The following is a 20224-nucleotide window of genomic DNA, read 5'->3' as shown; positions in this document are numbered from 1 at the left end:
TCCTTGTCCAAGGAGGCAGTGTTGCTATGTATTTCAAGAACTCCATTCCTCATTGTCCATTATCCAGGCATGTTCCTCATCCGGCCTCGTTCTGTTTTGGGATCAGTCCTGTTCGTCATCTATATAAATAACCTCTCAAATGCTCTGGAAAACCCTCTCTTTCTTTTTGGAGATGAATCCACATTGTGTCGTACAGTATTCCACAACCTTCTTATCAGCAGGCTGCGTCTTTCTCTGCCAATGTATAAGTTATTACATAGTTGTCTGATAAATGGAACGTCATTCAATCAAGAAAAATATCTCAGTTTCACCCTTACCATTCCAGATGGATCGTCAAATGAATGCACCTATCTATTCCCTTGGTCATCCACTACAAAAGGTTCAGCCTGTTGAACTTTTTGGCCTCACCATCATCCATGACCTCTCTTGGGCCAATCAGAAAGAAAAAAAACCTGACTTCCAAAGCCAGCCACAGATTGGGAATCCTCTGGTGATCAAAGTCTTTCCTTGGAAAATCAGAGCTACTTGGTGTATTAGGCCTTTGTATGTAGTTCAATGGCCTACTGCTCTCCATTATGGGCTGGTGCCCCAGTATCACAACTGTCTGTCCTGGAGTCTGCTGAAATGTAAAAGCTCTCAAAATTATTGGAATCTCCCGTGATGAGGCTTTCACATTGCAGGCAGGCCAGTGCCTGTGATGTGCTATGTACAGCCTCTACTCCAATATTGCTTCTTATGTTCTCTCAGCTCTCTGACCCTCCCTATTTACTCCAGGACGCACAAGTTCTTCCAGTATCACACTCCTGATTAAACTCGGAATGACATTAAGCCGAAAGGTTGGCTGCACGCCACAACTCTTTTATACCTTGCTTCTCCCATCTTGGGAGCCACATTCCAGAGGCTGTTGTGTCTCACCCCTCCCTGCAGGGCTTCAATCAAGCAGTGCACCGCACTCATGTCATCCCCAATTCTGTCCCATGATCTTTATTACTTCCAATAACCTTTCCTAACCCAACCATCTTACTTGCTGGTTTTGTTTTCCTCGCTTCCTCTCTTTCCTCTTTTCTTGTTCTGTTAATTATCTTGATGTTTGACTGGTTCTTCCCCTGAGCCTTGCTGCTGCAAGGAAAAAAAGAAGAACAGAAGAAGAAGAGAGAGACAAATAATTTGTGAAACAAACTTGTCAAAAGGTGAATACAAAGACGTGGATCAATGGATGCATGAAACATATTTACATTGGTTAAGACCTTTGTTTTGCTGAGCAATACAATCTTCATCAAATCGTGTCAGATGCTTTAATGTATACGAGCAGAAGCCTGTGGTAAAAATACCACGACCTATTAAAAAAGGAAACCTTTTATTTTCACTGTGGTTAAAAGCTCAAAAATATGTTATATAGTATATTTCTTAACAGCAAAGAAAAACATTTTTGGAAGTGATTGAGGCACCTGTCTGTTGCTTATACACCGCCCGTGTTAAATTATTTTGTCCGATTGAAAAATTATAATTTTCTTGTTGGTTTGGTTTAGTTTGAAGCAGCTTTTATTCGATTTTTCGTCTCTTTCGGGAACATTTCCATGTTTCAGGGTGACGCGGACAGACAGAATTAGCATATACTGTGAACACACACACACACACACACACACACACACACACACACACACACACACACACACACACACACACACACACACACACACACACACACACACACACACAGTTCTACAAAACTGCATGCCTCGAAGGCAATGGCACCCAACATATAGTGATCCCCATGCAGTTATTTCATTGGTCTTCGTGTAGTTAGACCTCCAGTCATATCAGGTGGGTTAACGGGACAAAGTGCATTGTGTGGGTCTAATAGTTAAAGTCTATTAACTATCTCATATTCTGATTTCTACTCCAACCCTTTCCTTTTAGCCATGGTACAAGCAAACAAGCAAGCAAGTACACACACCATTCAAAATGCTATTGAATAATAAAGCACAACACAATGCCTCCCATGACTTGGAACCACCACCAAATCCCTCCATGACACAATATAACCGCACACGCATCATGTGACATTAAATTCAAATGTACGTCTGCGCACCAATTTCCAACCGGCATCTCACCTTGCTTCACACCTCGCTCACCATTTTGATCACGTGCCTCCCGCACACGGGGAAAATATTCCTGCAACCCTTCATACCAATGCATCGCTACAATTCGTCACTATACAGAGGAGTGCTGCACGACTTGGACTGTCCGTGTGACCGCGCGATGCGGGGCTGAGCAGCCGACGTTAATAGCTCGACCGCATCTCGCAGAGGATGTCCCGGGTGGGCATGCAGAATTGAAACGACTCTCCTCCAGTCGCCAGACCACAGCAAGACAGAGGTGGAGAGGAGGGGTCGCGGGAAGGGCGATCCGGGAGTTTGGTACGGGGCCCAGGTGCCGGCTCACGGAGCATTCCCTGTGTTGGGTCAGGAGCTCCGAACTGTGTCGAACCGGATGGGCGACTGAGACAGTTTTCAACCCCGGAACCAGGCAGGGCGTATCTCGGGCTACTGTGGCCCAATAGAGGAGCAGGACTCGGGTCACAGCATGTCGCTTTCGGGTCATGACCCCACCCTTCGCCCGGGGATTATAAAAGGCAGAGCCATTCGCTCCTCTTCTCTGCTCCTCTCGGCTCTTTGTTGGCTTCGCTTCATTGCCTGCTCTTCGTTGCCTCCCCTTCGCTGGCTCTTCACTTGCTGTTGGCATGCAATTGTGAGGACGTGCTTCTTCCTGAGGGCCTGGTCCAGGGCGACTGCCAAGACTCCCGGCAAGGCTGCAAATGTTTCAACACCCCAATGCAGCTAGAGGGACCAGTGCAGGGCGCACGTTGCCACGAGCCCCGGCAAATTGACTAAGCCAGAGATAACGCGCCACATCTCGAGGTGGGAACGCTCAGGCGAAGCGTCCCACGGAGGTACACGGTACACAAACAGACCTATACACGGCTAGGTTAAGGATCTTTCGCCTCACGCATCCTCTCTCTCTCTCTCTCTCTCTCTCTCTCTCTCTCTCTCTCTCTCTCTCTCTCTCTCTCTCTCTCTCTCTCTCTCTCTCTCTCTCTCTCTCTCTCTCGTCTCCTTTGAATGCACAAAAGAGCATCATTACTGACTCACAATCCCATTTTCCTCTGGCAAGACACCGCACCCCCCCCCACACCTCCCACAACCTCGACACCACCAGTATTCCTCCCTCAGTGTTCTGGGTTGTGTTGGTCCGTAGGCCGCGCCAGTTATTTGGAAGCTGCTTACCCTCATCTGCTCTTTGCTCTCTCTAGGCTATATCTAATCTTCCACGGTGTGTGTCTGTGTGTGAGATGGCGCATATCCTAGTTTAAGTTAAGATTGTGGAAGTTAACAGGATAAGTCTGCTCTGCGTCTTATTTTGTAAGATTGCTTGCCTTTTGCCACACCCCACAAATTCCTTGCTTTCGCTGCTGTACATACGAATAAATCCAATTCACTGTGCCACATACCTTTCCTCGATATATATATATATATATATATATATATATATATATATATATATATATATATATATATATATATATATATATATATATATAAAATGTTCCCAAAATACAGCCAAAACGGTACACGACAGCGCAAAAATTTTAGGGCCACCTTACTCAACATTCGCCTGTGGTGTGCAGTATCAAGTTTCGTTCAAATCGGGAAACAAAAAAAATTATTAAAAAAATCATTCAGTTTCCGATTCAGTCAAGTTTTGGTATGACGATCCATAAAGCGCAAGGACAAACCATGGAGAATGTGTTGATATACTTCGAGAAACTGATTGGCCAAACGATGACTCCTGAGGTAAATGCTCAAATTTTCTTCAAGTGAAAGTTTGACCACTAAATAATAATAAAATTTTGTGTCTTTTATTTTTTCATTAACCACTGTCACAACTGGAACCCAACGGGTTCACGGGTCATCTAGTTGTAAATAAATATATATGTGTGTGTGTGTGTGTGTGTGTGTGTGTGTGTGTGTGTGTGTGTGTGTGTGTGTGTGTGTGTGTGTATACCTATATAAAATATATATTAAAAATATATAAAATACATATAGATACATACACAAACATATTTTACAGGATTGGTTCTGGCAAAATAACCAAATAAATATGGCTATCTACCAAGGATGAAGATTTTGTAAATTTCTCAGAAAATGGGCTGGAAATATCGCAAAGAGTTACGCACACTTGACTCTGAGCTGTCTAGCCAAAGTTTGAATCTCGACCCAGCTATAAACTGTCGTCCTGGTATTTCACATGCAGGAGGATGTATCAATGTCCGATGCCTTCCATCATCCATCGGAAGGACATCAAGTCAGAGGACCTGTCAGCCAGCACTGGGGGTTGTAAGAATATCACCATAATGTAAAAAAAGAAAATGATTCACTAAAAAGGAATTTGATGGTTTAACTTAGGGCTGCCAAGGAGAGATTATGTGGCAGCCTTATTTGAATGTTCCACATGACAACATTTTAATTGTGTTACTATACCACAAATGAGGGCCACACTTTGGAGGTGAAACATGCAAGGATGAAAAGCAAGGCAGATATATTATACACACAGAATGCTGTTGATACATTCAACAGTCTGTCAAAACGGGTACAGCACAATCACAATGGTTCAGAAGGCAAACAGACACGTACCCCAATGTCGAGAGAATAGGACGGAGGACTTCCTTGAACATGCAGGTAGGTGCATACTTTGCCACGATGGTGCAAACCTGGGTGTTTCTATTTTCTGCATCATCTTTCCTTTTTTTCCCCAAGAAATGTATTTTTTTAGATCTGATAGATCTTGTTCCACTGAAGTCTCTCTGCCTACCTCTTCATCAGCTGTCTTTTTCCTCCTTGCATACATGACCGCATGCTTTTGCACCACCTTCTTATGCCTGTTTTTAAGCAACACGCATGCTGGGTAAGAGTGGATGGAACACATGGCATTTCCTTTGGACTGTGATTTTTTTTTTATCCTTTGCACCGCATGTAATAGGCACCGCTCATTTCATGGACCCTCTTGCTTTCCAGTTGGGTTTGTAATGCAAGTTGGAGATTACACTTAACAAATTGTCAAATTTTTCAAAAACAAAAACATTACAAATAAAATACATCTTGCTCTTCCTCAATTGTGTGTAGATTTTTTTTAATAGGTCAATTTAAAAATTATGCTTACAAAGGCCTTGATCTGCAACCCAGTAAGTATTTAAAACATTTAATAGCAAACTACCATGTAGATAACACATTGACAATCAAATGCTTAACTTTCACAATTTCAAACGCAACAGAACTTTACCACAAACAGGTCGAAAGAATATTTTATCTTTTAAAAGAGATCGAAACATGAAACAAAGCAAGAACACACCAGAGGAATGTGGTTCCGGCGAAGCATGGAGCGTAGCCTTCGATCAATGCGCTGGAAACACGTCCCTGGAGAGAATACTTGGATATTGACATTGGCGCCTGAATGGGGCAAAATTAGGTGGAGGGGTGGTTGCAAATATAAAAATATTACAATTTGTTTTTCAGTCCATTAGGGCTAAACCACAGCCATAGAATGCAAACATTAAATGTTACGTAAAATAAATAAATAACCCATCTTGCATTGCACTCATGCATAGTGCCACTTCTGACCTCCCAGACTCGGAGCAGATGCTCAACCATTACACCACCGAGCCTGGTCTAAAAATGAAGTACAAATAACCTAATTTAAACACTATCTTTGGGAAATACGTTATTTGTTTATTTTTTTTTAATTCAAGGGTCCAGGCTCATGAAGGAACGAAGTAAAATGACAAAGAGCAGCAAGTTCACAAACTACGAAAGGATGGGGGGGGGGGGGATGGACATACTGGATATAAGGAGGAAAGGAGTCATAATAAAAATGCCTTTTTAACAATTTACCTTCTCTCGAGTTATAAATTAACCACCTCTTCTCAGATAGTGCTCCTTCTGCTCTCTGTCCTCCAGCCCTCCCGAAATACTCCATGATGCACGTGTTTTTTCAGTAACCACCACCTGATTTATTTTCCAAAATCCAGTTAGACTGCATACCTCAATTTTTTTTAATTCTTCAGTTCTCCCCATCTGGGGAACCACCTTACAGCAGGCTGTTCTGTCTCACTTTTCCATCCATGGCTTCACGCAAGCAGTGCAGCACTGTCCAATTATGACCCATGATCTTTATTACCTCCAGGATTCAGTGACTCCACTAGCCCGAGACCTTCGTTCAGGGGCACCCTGATAGACAGGGGACACTCCACACCACCACCAGACCTCAGCTGGTGTAGAACCCCACACCCTGACAGGTCAGCCCCCCAAGCTGCCTGGCATTTCCTAATCTCCCAGAGAAGCAATCTTTCCCAACGCCATCAAGCTAAACACCCTCCCCCCACCCCTACCACCCAGCCCACCGAACCAAATCCTGCAGCTTGGGGACCAAGTCCTTCTCAGGCTGCCCATACTTAATTTCAATTTTATTTCATCGGCCTCATATTTCCAATTCCAGCTGCAGGCAATGGCCCCAAAGTCGTTGGATTTGATTTCTCAAAGGAAAGGGAAAATGGATCAGTCACTCAGAAACCAGAAAATGCAACGAATCAACATACAAGAGGGCAAAAGGTGGTCCAAAAGATATGCCTGATGTTTCACAAAAAATTTTCTTTGTTCATGGTGTCCCTGAATTTTTTCAGAATTTGTACTCCACCCACCTCCCCCTCCCCCCCCACCCCTTTCTCGCTGGAGCCTGCATTTTGGCAGCTCAATTCCATAAAACCAAGTCAAGATGCCAAGGAAATGTTTACATCTTGATGCACTTTATCAGCAATCTTATGGGACTCATTGTAATTGTAAAATTGCCTGTAAATTTGAATCTCTCCCCTCCCCCACCACCCAGCCCCCTCTCTTCCAGGCAAATACTCAATGGAAAGCCTCAATTAGAAAAAGGGGGGATTCATCAAAACAAGATTATGTATGCACTGGCATGAAGTGTTACTTGTTGCGAGAAGGATTCACATTACCTAAATGTGCATTGGCAAACCAATTGCTAACGGATCAAGCGACTACTGGCCTAAACTATCAGTGAAAGCTTATGTCTCAACTTGTTCCGATCCCCCCCCTCCCCAAATTCAACTCGTACCAGTCCCAGGAGCTTGCTCAGTTGCTGTGTCTGTGGCAACCTCAAGGCAACCAATGGCCTCAGGTGCTCCTCGGGTTTGTCCTTGACTCCTTGGCTCAACGTTCTGCAATAATCGTTCCTGCTCCTCACCAGAGCAGTTCATGAACTCGTTCCAAATCTTGGGGTCAAAAGATGTTCACTCTGTACTCTTTTCCATGTAAATGCCTCACAAACAAACAGTGGAGTTTTTGACCCTCCAACATGGCCTATCACCCAGGCTCTTTCCTAACACACACATACATAAAGAATGTAAGTAGTAAGCCACATAGCAGTAACAGAAATCATATCTCATTAAATAAATGTGTTACCGTAATCCATGTACAGGTACACGCACACTACATATTTTGCTGTCATTTTACATTCCACCTCAAACTTATTACAAACCTGCAATTTGTACCTGTTAATTTTGAGATGCCAGCAACATATTGATCCAATACTTTAACCATTCGGGTTTTTTCTCTACAAGGGTGATGGTCTTGAACGAGAAACGTAAAATTGCCAGTGGATTAGCAGGGCAAAGACTGGGCACAACCAGCAGAGGTAATAAACAAGCAGCAACGGGACAGAAGGGGAGGAAACATTGAAACCAGCAAGAGGGTTGGGTTAGGAAGTGTTACTGGGGGAAACAAAGATCATGGGTCAAGATGGGGGATGGCATGAGGTGGCAGTACACTGCCTGCATGAAACCCTGGAGGAAAGAGTGGGAAAAACCGCCTCTGGAAAATGGTTCCAGATATGAGAAGCTAGGAACAAAGCAGTCAGCCTGGATTTTGGAAGTTTAACCAGAAGGGGGTTACTGGAAGAACAGATGCATCCTGGAGTAGAAACTATAAGGAGGGTTACAGGATTGAGAGAGCAGAGTGAGCAATATTGGAGAAGAGGCGGTAAGAAACCAGAGACCGCTGACCTGCCTGTGATGTAAAAGCAACAGAACTTGCACTTTGGCCTTAACGTAAGAGATTTAAATAATGTTGAGCAATCTCGATTCCACATAATACAGGAGAGGGGGAGGAGAGAGAGAAAGAGAAAGAGAAAGAGAAAGAGAAAGAGAAAGAGAAAGAGAAAGAGAAAGAGAAAGAGAAAGAGAAAGAGAAAGAGAAAGAAAAAGAGAAAGAGAAAGAGAAAGAGAAAGAGAAAGAGAAAGAGAAAGAAAAAAAAAGAGAAAGAGAAAGACAAAGACAAAGAGAAAGAGAAAGAGAAAGAGAAAGACAAAGAGAAAGAGAAAGAGAAAGAGAAAGAGAAAGAGAAAGAGAAAGAGAAAGAGAAAGAGAAAGAGAAAGATAAAGAGAAAGAGAAAGAGAAAGAGAAAGAGAAAGAGAAAGAGAAAGAGAAAGAGAGAGAGAGAGAGAGAGAGAGAGAGAGAGAAAGAGAAACAAGCAATGTGATGATAATGCGTCAGCTCATCAGGGGGAGCACTCCATTCCGCAACGGACAAAAACTTGTAGACTGTGAAAACCTTGTAGGTTAAAATTAATAAATAATAATAATAAAAATATCTGACTGCTCCTTTTGTAAGCTATTTTCTTCAGGCTGGCAGGATAGTCGAGACTCCTAGAGGTATGCACACTCACGTTTGAGCTGTCTAGCTTGGGTCTGCATCTCGACACAGCTATAAACTGTCACCCTGGTCCTTTTGCAGGCATGGCATTGCATCACAAAGTGTGCCATCCCTCGGATGGATGTTAAGCTCGATGTCCCATCTGCTATCACAAATTGTTGGAAGTTAAAGATCCCACAGTGTCTTTCACAAGGAATAAATCAGTTATTGCCCACATCCTGGAACTAATTCCAATGTTCTGCCCAAAATTACCTTCAGTTGAATGTCAAGCCTGGCCAGCTGGTTCATGAAAAGCTTGGGCCAAAAAACAAACGAACAAAAAAACCAACAGCAGACCCCACATGAAGGTGAGAATAATTATTCTTTTTGAGGTTGTTATTGATTTTTGGGGGTTATTTTTAAAAAATATTTCAAACACAGTTCTTTTTCTCTCTTGTATCTGGTTATGCACACAGAGGAAATTAAAAATCAGATAACATTGGTGATGTCACATTATTCACAGCAACTGTACTGCAGAACAAGACCAGTGTGGATCTTTAAATGACCACAAAATATAGTAAAAACTACCAACCCAAACCCGAACTAAACAGCTCAAAGAAAACAGCCCCCCCCCCCCAAGAAAAAAATTCTGCATTCACCTTGTCCACCCCTACCCCTCATCCCTTATTGTCCATCTCCGTCTATTTTCTCCATCAGCCCTCTTTCTGCTGTTCCATTTGTTCTGTTGCGCGTTGTGTGTTCTCGCTCTTCCACGAGCCTTAACTATACAAACCCCCCCCCCCCCCAAAAAAAAAAACACCATGGATAACCTGTAAAAATTATCCCCAAAAGGACAACATAGATGTAGATGTGCATATATATATATATATATATATATATATATATATATATATATATATATATATATGTATATTGTTACGGCTGTGGAAATTCGCATTACACCCAAAAGGGCCCTCAGGCGAGATATCTCCATAGGTACATGTGTAGTTAGCCCAAACCCGTTGTATAGAGGGAATTTATGTGATCCATTCGGGCTGCGATCCTCCAGTTAGTCGTTTTTCTTTCCCTATCTTTGATTTCAAACGAACAAAAACTGCCAAGGATGCTGGTGGGCTTTTCCCGCCATTCTTCCCCACGCTTGGTGTGAGGGAAGGGGGGAAGGGCGGCTCGCCGCCGATTGGTGGATGGACAGCGTGAGGCGGTCGGGGTGAGGGAACGCCCCTTTTCGAGAACCCTCTCGAAGAAGGGTGGAGCCGAAAACGGGGCGGAGTGAAGGGCGGAGCCCCGCGCTATAAAAGTCGGACACACGCGGGGCGCGCTCTCTCTCCCTCTTCCTGCGTTCTCTCCCTCTTCCTGCGCCCTCCCTCTTCCTGCGCCCTCCCTCTTCCTCTCGCTCTCTCCCTGACTCGTGAAACTCGCCTCCGTCTGAAGTCGTTGTTGGGTCATCGCCGAGCTGTGTCGTCATGGTCGAGTGTCTCTGCGTCAGTGTGGAGCTCGCGGAGCCCGAGGAGCTCGTTGAAGTCGAGCTGTGTCGTCGTCGAGTCTGGTCGAGTTGGCAGTGGAGGACGGCGAAGGAGACGGAGCTCAGAGTGGAGGTCGTGGGAGGAGGACTCGACGGCCGAACCAAGGGAAGTCCTTTCTTTTCTTTGGGTTTGTGTAAATGACTGTGGGTGGCGCCTGTCCGACAAGTAGAACTGTTTAAGTGTTGCCGTGTGTACGTGTATTCGGTTTTAACTCTTGCTTTGCTTTATATGTGCATTTTGATTATTGTGACTAAATACGTGCCTTCCGTGCTGGTCTGTGTGAAATAAACGTGCTTGTGTGAACTTGTTCCCCGTTTGGCTGCGTCCTTTCCCTTGTTTGACTCTCCATCCTGCTTCACGTAAGGGGTTCGTAGTGGGTGCAACATCCCGGTAATTAATCGGAACCGTCAAAGCCGACGATAACACCGCTCGGTTATCACTGTAGCACGGAACGGACCGCTTCAGCGGTTCGTGTCCGGAGTCGGCCTGTGGCGTGGTACAATCGCCCGGTCGACCATTCGTGCAGGTACTTAGGTAGATCAAATTTGGCGAGCAACCCTATCCTGCGCAGGTGGGCAATTGGCACGATCGTAGTGAGGTTAAACCCCCACCCATGACTAGCTCCCGGCGTTGTTCCGAGAGGGTCTCGACTAAATTGTCCGTTCCGGTGGGCGAGGCAGCCGCCATTCGAGTCGAGCGGCCGATCGCACGCCGGCGGGTGCGAATTCGCAACAATATATATATATATATATATATATATATATATATATATATATATATATATATATATATATATGTTTGATTCGTGTTTAAATTATATTGATGTGGCTAGAGAGGGAAGAAATGTTAAAAAATCTCGAATGGCACTCTTCGTCGTCGTGACGTCACCAGATATGCCTCCGCCCACATTTCTACATCATTATACATACTTGTATCAAATTTGATTTAAATCCCTGAACCCAGATTCAAAATATTAAATAATTGTGGCTGTCACAGCATGTGTCTGATCATATTGAAATTTAAAACATATATTCCCCATGACTACTAGATCATAATTGTGACGTTTCACGGTGATTGATGAAATGGTTCAAGAGAAATATTTGTTTTAAGATCATCATTCAATCCAATATGGCTGCCAGACCATGTGACCCATTATTTGTGAACACCCTGGTATCCTGAAGCCTTGAGGAACATGTGAGTGAAGTTTCCCCTTGATCTGACAAACTGTTCTCGAGAAGAGGATTTTTAAAAGGTTTATTCTTCAACAATTCAGAGTTAAGCTACCAAATCATGTGACTTATGACATAATAAATGGAGAACTTTTTGTTCCGAATGGGAAGGCGATCACACCTGTAATGTTTCACCTTAATCTGTTCAACCATTTCGGAGAACAAGATATTTGAAGGTTTTTATGTTAACAACAATATGGCTGCCGAACCACGTAACCGTTGATGTCATCAGCCCCCCTCCTACCCCCCCCCATACAATTTAGCCCGAGATGACTCAAGATGACCCTCAGAAAAAGCAATGTATGCAATTATGATGTCATAATGAAGCCAACTATGACATCATTAAAATAAAATAAAAATCACCCTTGTTTCCCATGGGGAGTCCTTCACATGTGCCACGTTTCAGTTTTTTCCATGGAGCGGTTTCAGAGATACAGAGGTCCAAATTTTTTTCATTTTTTCTAACACAGCTGCCATACCACGTGACCTATGATGCCATAATTATAATTTAAACATTCTGCACGAGTAGTCACACCCATGGTGAAAATTTCATGTCAATCAGATAAGCGGTTGCGGAGAAAAATAGCATGGACGGACTGCGTATGTACTACCTCCGAACAGACAACCCAAAAACCTAATGCCTCTGGCAGTTTCATCAGAGGAGGCATGAATTTTTTTTTTTTTTTTTACAAAAACAGTCTTTATGGAAAAAGGGAGAGTGAAATAAACAGGCTGACTGCCTGTTAACCCTACCAAACCCAATCTTATTTGCAGGTTACTTTTTCCCCACTACTCTCTCTTTTCTCTTTTCACATGTCCTCTTTTCCTGTTCATTCATTGCCCTGCTTGTTGTATCCAACTGTTACCCCAGTCAACACATTGTTCTTTACTTTGTCACCTAATTCTTCCGTAACCTAATATTCTGTATCCTCTTCTTCTTCTTCTTCATTCAAAAATCTTCTTCTTCATCCACAATTATTCCCACCTTCTTGTGGGGGTTGACCATTTTTAGCAAAGGTCTTTAACGAACCCAAACATGCCAGGCCTGACATTCGACTGAATGTGGCAACACTTTGGAACTCAGGCGGGGGAGATAACTTGCCTACTCTTTGTGAAAGACACCAGTAGATATTGAACTGCCGCCAACGACCAATGCAGGCAGCCATCCGATGGACAGTGCACACATTGATGAATCGCCCTGAAACACCAGGGTGACAGTTGGGTCAAGATTTAAACTTACCAGGCAAGACAGCTCAAAGGCAGGTGCACATACCTCTAGGATATCCTACCATCCAGTAGAAATTAAAGACATGAGAGTCTCAATCACAACATAGGATTACGGTAAGTGAACGATCCCCAGAAAATAAAGTACGTTGCACATTGTCGTTGTTGCTGTTGTTGTTTATGCGCTCCTTCCATATACCTTATAGGACTTTATATGTATATTTCTTTGTTAACCTCCGCCATCGAAGATGGATGGAGGTTACTGTTTTCACCCCTGTCTGTTTGTTTGTTTGTGAACAGTATTACAGAAAAACTCCTGGACGGATTTTGACGAAACTTGGTGGGGGGGTTAGGTATGGTCCAAGGATCAAGCCATTAGATTTTGGACTTGGTCCAAAAAAAAAAAAAAAAAAATTTTGTAATTATTTTTCAAAAAAAATTCGATTTTATTTGAAAAATATTTGAATTTTTTTTTGGGCATTTTTACATGTTTTAAGTGATTTCCAACCCCCCCAAAAAATTTGTTAGAGAAAAAAAAAATTTTGCAACTTTTTTTTTCAAAAAAATTTTGATTTTTTTGGGCATTTCTACATGCGCGTCGATCCAGTTTAGTTTATTCAATCGTGGTTCAGTAGAGTCTGATCCGTTTTGACCTACAATGAATGGGATATCAGGTTCACTTAAGTGACCCAGCAGTATTGGCAGCGGAGGTTTTGCACTCTACCGAGTGCTCCCCCTCTAGTTTATCAATGTAATAAAACCGAAAAGCACGATGCTTGTTTGTCATCCACCGTGATATGGAGTGTATAGCGCCAACTGGTGATAGTGTCAAAGGGTATTACAAGTCAGCTGTGGAAATGATTTGCAATTTTTCACTGTACATGTGGGCATAGTGCGAGTGCTCCACTGACCTCCCCAGCCAGAGGGTTTACTCTCCCATAGGGAGCGGGTGTTTCATGCGAGTCCCATCCTGGGATTTCCTGCCTCTTGCACGGAAGCGTTTCAGATCCCTTGATCAGGTTTTATTGCAACAAGTAATAATAAAAATATTTGAAAGAATGTAAAAGGATGTAGGGATGGTAATAAATGCTAAAAGGTATGTGAATAAGCTCGGGATGGTCACAATAAATTATCATGCGAAACCATCCCTACATATTTCGTTGAATAATGGTTATGCCTGTAAGTGACACACACTATACATCACTCTCCATTTGGGTTCACAATGAACACAAACAATAGCTGAAGTGTGCGTGTGTGTGTGTGTGTGTGTGTGTGTGTGTGTGTGTGTGTGTGTGTGTGTGTGTGTGTGTGTGTGTGTGTGTGTGTGTGTGTGTGTGTGTGTGTGTGTGTGTGTGTGTGTGTGTGTGTGTGTGTGTGTGTGTGTGTGTGTCTTCGTCTGCAATAATTCACTGGTTAAATTCGTACATGGAAACAATCAACATAAACCATCATTGCAAATTAAGTCAGGAATGGACAGGGAACAACCATTACCCTGTAATCCAAAGCACCTTCAACTTAAAAGTTACCTGAAAATTCAACCACAATTCCTAAATATGATATTATTCCAACTGCACTAATCGGATGATGTAATGTTGCTTCCAACATAATGACAGGATTTTCTTGTTTGGAGATCGAGGACATTGGGAAGGAAGCCAGCAGGTCTTTTAGGGCCATCTGTAACGTATGCCAGCTACTCTAAAATCCAGAAAATTATACAATTTAAATCATGAGTGCAACCAACCAACCCCAACTCCCCCATATAAATTTCACCTGCACATAAGCCTCTTTCGTAAGAACCTCTGCAAAGATAGAGGGAGCTCGAGTTTCATGCATCTCGATGTCCTCACCATCGGTGGAGAATCCCTCCCTTCCCAGCAACTCCAAAAGGAAACGAGCTGCGGAGACATTATATTTGTTTGCACAACTTGTCATGGTAACTAAAGATACCACGACGCCCATAAGCAAAACCTGCCTCGCTTACTTGATACAAACTGCATTTTAAGGTTAATTTGAGAGCAAGTCTGTCATGTACTCTCACAAACTTACTATTTTCCTGACGTCTCTGTCGCTGCTTCCCTTTACCCTGTCTGACCAGGTCAGAGTTGCGCACTGCTTGGTTGATGTAATGTTGCTTCCGACATGATGACGGGGTTTTCTTGTTTGGAGATCGAGCGCAGTGGGAAGCTGGCACATTTTCAGAAATTCTGTGGGTGATAGGAATTCCAATGTATAAATACACGCCGTAGAAAAAAATGAGTTGTTCAAAGTAAACGACACAGGACACCATTTAACCTACCAAGCCTATGCCGTGAGCTGGCAGGATGGCCTAGACTCCAAGAGGGACACACAGTTGCCTCTAAGCTGTCGAGCTTGGGTTTGCATAATCGACCCAGCTATAAACTGTCACCAAGGTGTTTGACCAATGTGTGTGTTATCCCTCGGATGGACGTTAAACTTGGCATTTCATTTGCCGGCATGTCTAGGTGGATGTTAAAGACCCCATGGTGTCCTTCGCAAAGAGTATGAGAGCCATCACCAGCAACATGAACAAAATACAAATTCCTGCCGTGATGTAAAAAGGGACTTGCATCAGCTGCGCAGCCAATTATGCTACCCCACAGCCTTGTACTGTATAGGAAAGAAGAATAAGAATAAGAATAAGATGACTATGAACAAGACGATGAAGAAGAAGACGATGAAGAAGAGACCAGGCCACATCCACAACCTAGCACCCTCACCGACTGCACAAAGTGTTAAATATTTGTCATTCCATGTCACATCAATACAATGTTTGACATCATTATCTCCAACTAATCTAGCACAGCTGTTGACCTGTGGGAGAGATGAGAGATTTTTGAGTGGGGGTGGGGGCGGTGGTAATTGCCCCTCCTGCCTTTGGTCAGGATGAGCAGTGGGTGGGGAGCAGAAAGAACCTCATCACGTGAATGTCCGGAAAGGTTTCCAAAAATGCATCATATCCTTTGCCAATAATTTTGTCCTCACAAGTCTTTCGGTAAGGCAGACCTCAAAAAGATTCGCCAATTCCAATTTGTCCTGCATTGGTTCACGAGCGCCAGCCAGAGTTACCACTATATTCGTTATGTTGGGTAGTCGATGTAGTCAAAAAAAAAAAAGTAAAAAAAAAAATTTTTTTTTTTTTGAGATTTGTTCTACCCTTATTATCAGTATTTAAAATGGCGATTTCGATGAAACTTGGTTGGTAGGTTCATACCATGACCTAGTTGTGTGCAAATGAGAACCGTTGCTATGGACACCACTGTTGCCTAGCAACGGGACTTTGAAATTTTTGAAAAATCATAAAAAAAATTAATTTTTTCGAAAATCAAAAATCGGGCCACGACCGACTGTGGGCAGTACATTCATCCATATCAAAAATTTCCAGCCGGATCCTATGAAAACTGTCGGAGAAGATAGACTTTGAATGAACCCTGGTCGAAAACAATAAAAAAAACGAAGTTCGTTATATCTCAGAGACTATGAGTCAGATACACATGAAACTGGTATGGTAGGTTCATGATATGTCCGAGTTATGTGTGAGAAAGAACCGTTGCTATGGACCCCACCGTTGCCTAGCAACGGCCGAAAAACCTCTAAATGTGGGGGTATATTAACGAAAAAACAATCTGCAGCATTAACCTTTGAAGCTAGAATCATGAATATTCTTGTGCTTAATCCTCAGGTCATTCCCCCATCACGTCAGGTTCTATTGGGTCGTCGACTACCCATGTCCGCCTACCGGCTTGTCTGTGTGTCTGTCTGTCCAGAGCATAACTCCGTGCACTTTGATCCGATCTTGATGAAACTTGGTTATGTGTTCGATATCAATGTCGAGTTGTGTTTTCCTGGATGAGGGCATGGATATGCCCATTCATGGATACCCCCATTGTGGGGCGGAGCCACGCCCAAAAAAATAGCCATTTTAAGGGGGTAGTCGGATTAAAAATCTATCTTCTCCTCGGGAATTGACTGAATGGAATGGGTTCTTCGGTATTTGAATAGCAAAATGAATTATCTAAAACTTGTCGTTGTCCAATTTTTCATTTTCGTCCCAAGGTCAAGAACTTAGACATTTGTGAATCTTGACATAAAAATCATACGACTACCCAAACTTTGAGAGCTCGGATGACAATATTTTTTATGCATAATCTTGGGGTCATTCCCCAGCTTAAGTCTTGAAACCATTTTGCTATATCTCGAACACCTTGCCCGTGGCGCCCCCTTCAAGTTTGTTTTTACGCTGATTTCATCAAAGTATGGATAATAATCCGAGGAGTGCGAAATGCCATATAGCCAATATGACGTTATATTGTTCCTGGAATGTTCCAGAGGAAGTTTTGCACCAAAGGTCATAATCCTTGACCTTTGACCTTTAAAGGCCAAATTTTCAAAGTTGTGGGAATCGAACCGGGTTTTCGACCTCTTCGACGAACTAACTCCAATAAGCTATAGCACGTATCCTGTTTCCTTATTTTAATGTCCACAACATTGTTTTGTGACCTTTAAAGGTTATGCAAAGGTCAAATTTGGAAAGTTGTTGAATGAAACCGGGTTTGACATTTTGCAGCTCATAACCTGTCACCCGTACCACATCATGTTGATAATTTTTATAACTTGGTCAAACATTATCACATCGTCTCATCCTTGACTTCTGAAACAATCTACATCGTCAAATACCGCTCATGAACCATTGTCGTCTTCAGACTTGTCTGGTCAATTTTCACTGTGATAACACACCACATGTATCCTAGCAGCAAATGACGCTACCTGACAAGCCGACAGCTGACAGAGTTACGTGGGATCGTGATCGTGCTTTGCAGTATACTACCACTAATTGATCATTCTCAGTATCATGATATATTAAAACAATCTTACCATACGCAGGCATGATCACTTTCTTGGACCTATTGGTGTGCAACAGCGACTGGAGCACTTCCGTTTTGATCTATGTTCATTGGTGCGTTTTACTTAGATTTGAGGCCTTGACTTCTTGAATTTGCAACCTGCTATTTATCTTCCACCCTAAATCAATAAAGGGAAGGATAAGTTCGGATTTTTTCTTCTTCTTTTTTCTCCCTCAAATAAATTCTGACCCCCCCCCCCCAGTTGCCCTTCCAACTCCCTGGCATCTCTGGGGGAGATGTATGTAACTAAAATTTGCCCCTCTCACGTAAAGTATCTGATATGATGCAGATCATCAGTTTTGATCTTTTGTGAACTCTTGCGGTAATTGGGAGATGGAATGTCAGGTTCTATTTGAACTACAAAGATGATCTTTGCATCAAATGAAAGTGCTTTTTGAGACGAAAAAAAAAATTGATTCTGAGAAGAGAAACATGCGAATTCAAAAGGGAAAAGGTTGTGCGACCCATGACCTTCTACTATTCGCCAGAACCTTCAACTTTAAAGGCCACGGCTGAGGGTCAGTGCACCGAAAGTTTACACCAAGCTACATGTCCACATAAAACATGTAAATGGGATGAAATATCATAATTGAAGGACACAGTGGAATCCTTAACGTCCATATCCAAACGGACCATCTATTTAATATGTACACAGATATGGCAGAATTTTGACCTCCTCGATTCGTATGCAACATTGTCATGCAGTATCAACTCTGTGCATATGTAATAAATACATTTCACAGTTTCCTGTTGAGTATTAAATGTAGTATCTCTGTTGGCAATGAAGCTGAATTAAAAGAGTGATGCACTCTGAGCCCATCAGGAATGGATCTCAGCTGAAACAGGTATTAACTGAGATATTCTTCGTCTTTGCCTTCAGGCTCAACAGAGTATGCAATTCTATTTTTCAGTGCCACAAACTCTCAAACGTTTCCTCAATCGCTCTTCATTCACCTCAAATTGTTGTTTTTTCCATCCAATTTCATTCCCTCGATTTTTTTTAACTGTTTCAGTGCTGTTGTCCACAATTGTGGCCTCATGGGAAGGTGCTGTTGGCCACGATCGAGGCCCGCATCATTGTTCAACAATCTGAACGGTTTGTTCCCATTTAACTGTTTGTTCCTATTCTTACCTTATAAACAACATACATTTCATTTAGTTTGTCATAAAAACAAACAAACAAACAAAAATGTTCATATTGCATACTGGTATTTCCAGCACTCAAACAGTTAACGGCCTCTCCTCCGGTCAAGCTTCCTCTACTCTCTCAGCCCTTTGAACCTCCCCAACCACTCCAGGAACAACTTATTGGTTAAACTCCCAACATCGAGGATGACTACACTGCAAACCTCAACTCTTTCTTTCTTTCTTTCCTCCCACGTGTGAAACCACATTTCTTAGGTGATTGGATCCCACTCTTCCCTCTACAATTTCAAGCACGTGGCACATTCCAATGTCATATCATACCCCATCCATATCAGCAATCTTTTTTTAACTCTCATTATCCATACTTTCTGGTTTACATTTCCTCCCTTACACTTTTCCTACTCTTCCTTTCTCTATCTTGCTGAGTCCATATGTGGCCCCAATGACACACACACACCACACACACACATACACACACACACACACATACACACACACACACACACACACACACACACACACACACACACACACACACACACACGGTATGCTGACACATTATGTTAGCACACGGACCGTGCTTCCCCATTGTCTCGGGTCGCTCACCTGCATTTGATTTTTCATTTTTTCATGTGTTTATATTTTCATTTACGGATACTTTCCAACGGTTCTGTGATTTTTCCTGGTGTATCGGTTTCGATGTCCGTCGGAACACAAAATTACCGTACTTCGCCATTGTCTTGAGTCACTCACCTGCGTTTTTTTTCATTTATGGATGTTGTCCGCCGATTCTGGGAATTTTTCCGCTATACCGGCTTCGGTGTCCATCAGCACGCAAAATTTCAGCTTTCCACATCACCCAGAAGGTACCGATCTTTAATATGTCAGTGAGTGAGTCAGTGGTTAGAAAACTAAGATATATATATATATATATATATATATATATATATATATATATATATATATATATATATATATATATATATATATATATATATATTGTTGTGGTTGACCAAATTCGCAAACCACCATTCAGGTCCCTTAGGTGAGATATCTCGGTAAGTATATGTGTAGTTAGGCCCAAACCTGTTGTCTAGAGGGAATAAATGTCATTCATGAGGGCTGCGACTCTTCAGGATAGCCGTTTTTCTTTTACTATCTTTATTTTGGACCAGCCGCCTTTATTACCACCACCAACCACGTCTCAACAGCCATCACACAACAACCACCAACCACAACGCGGCCATCACAACAACCACCAACCACAATGCCGCTTCACCACAACCGCCACGACCTTTACCGTCACAACTCGCCACCATCGTATCACCGTCATCTCGCGCCACTCGTGGGCACCGATGCTGGACTCGTGTAGAGCGCGCACCGAGCAGCGTGTTCAAAAGC

The 20224-nt window shown here is 42.8% G+C and overlaps 1 protein-coding gene across 4 annotated transcripts in view; it reads right to left on the bottom strand.

Moving 5' to 3' along the window:
• R3HDM4 (R3H domain containing 4) overlaps positions 1–20224 on the bottom strand; it is a 45993-nt gene that overhangs the window by 12350 nt on the left and 13419 nt on the right. For 3 of the 4 annotated variants that reach the window (XR_015049133.1, XM_085845507.1, XM_085845508.1), the window contains exons 2-5: positions 14802–14959; positions 14526–14650; positions 7183–7339; positions 5410–5507 (exon numbers count right to left, since the gene is read on the bottom strand). Coding sequence is in view for 2 of the 4 variants with exons in the window: in XM_085845507.1 (XP_085701633.1) it covers positions 5410–5507; positions 7183–7339; positions 14526–14650; positions 14802–14959 (538 nt within the window). In the remaining 2 variants the exon portion in view is untranslated. Of the gene's footprint in view, positions 1–4237; positions 4389–4694; positions 4940–5409; positions 5508–7182; positions 7340–14525; positions 14651–14801; positions 14960–20224 lie in introns of all 4 variants that reach the window. The other variant, XR_015049132.1, reaches the window with a different exon arrangement.

Source organism: Eptatretus burgeri, chromosome 11, assembly GCF_056783735.1.
Source record: "Eptatretus burgeri isolate ZD-2024b chromosome 11, Ebu_testis_v1, whole genome shotgun sequence".
In the NCBI taxonomy this organism is placed as follows: domain Eukaryota; kingdom Metazoa; phylum Chordata; class Myxini; order Myxiniformes; family Myxinidae; genus Eptatretus; species Eptatretus burgeri.
This window is presented reverse-complemented; position numbering and strand designations above follow the sequence as displayed.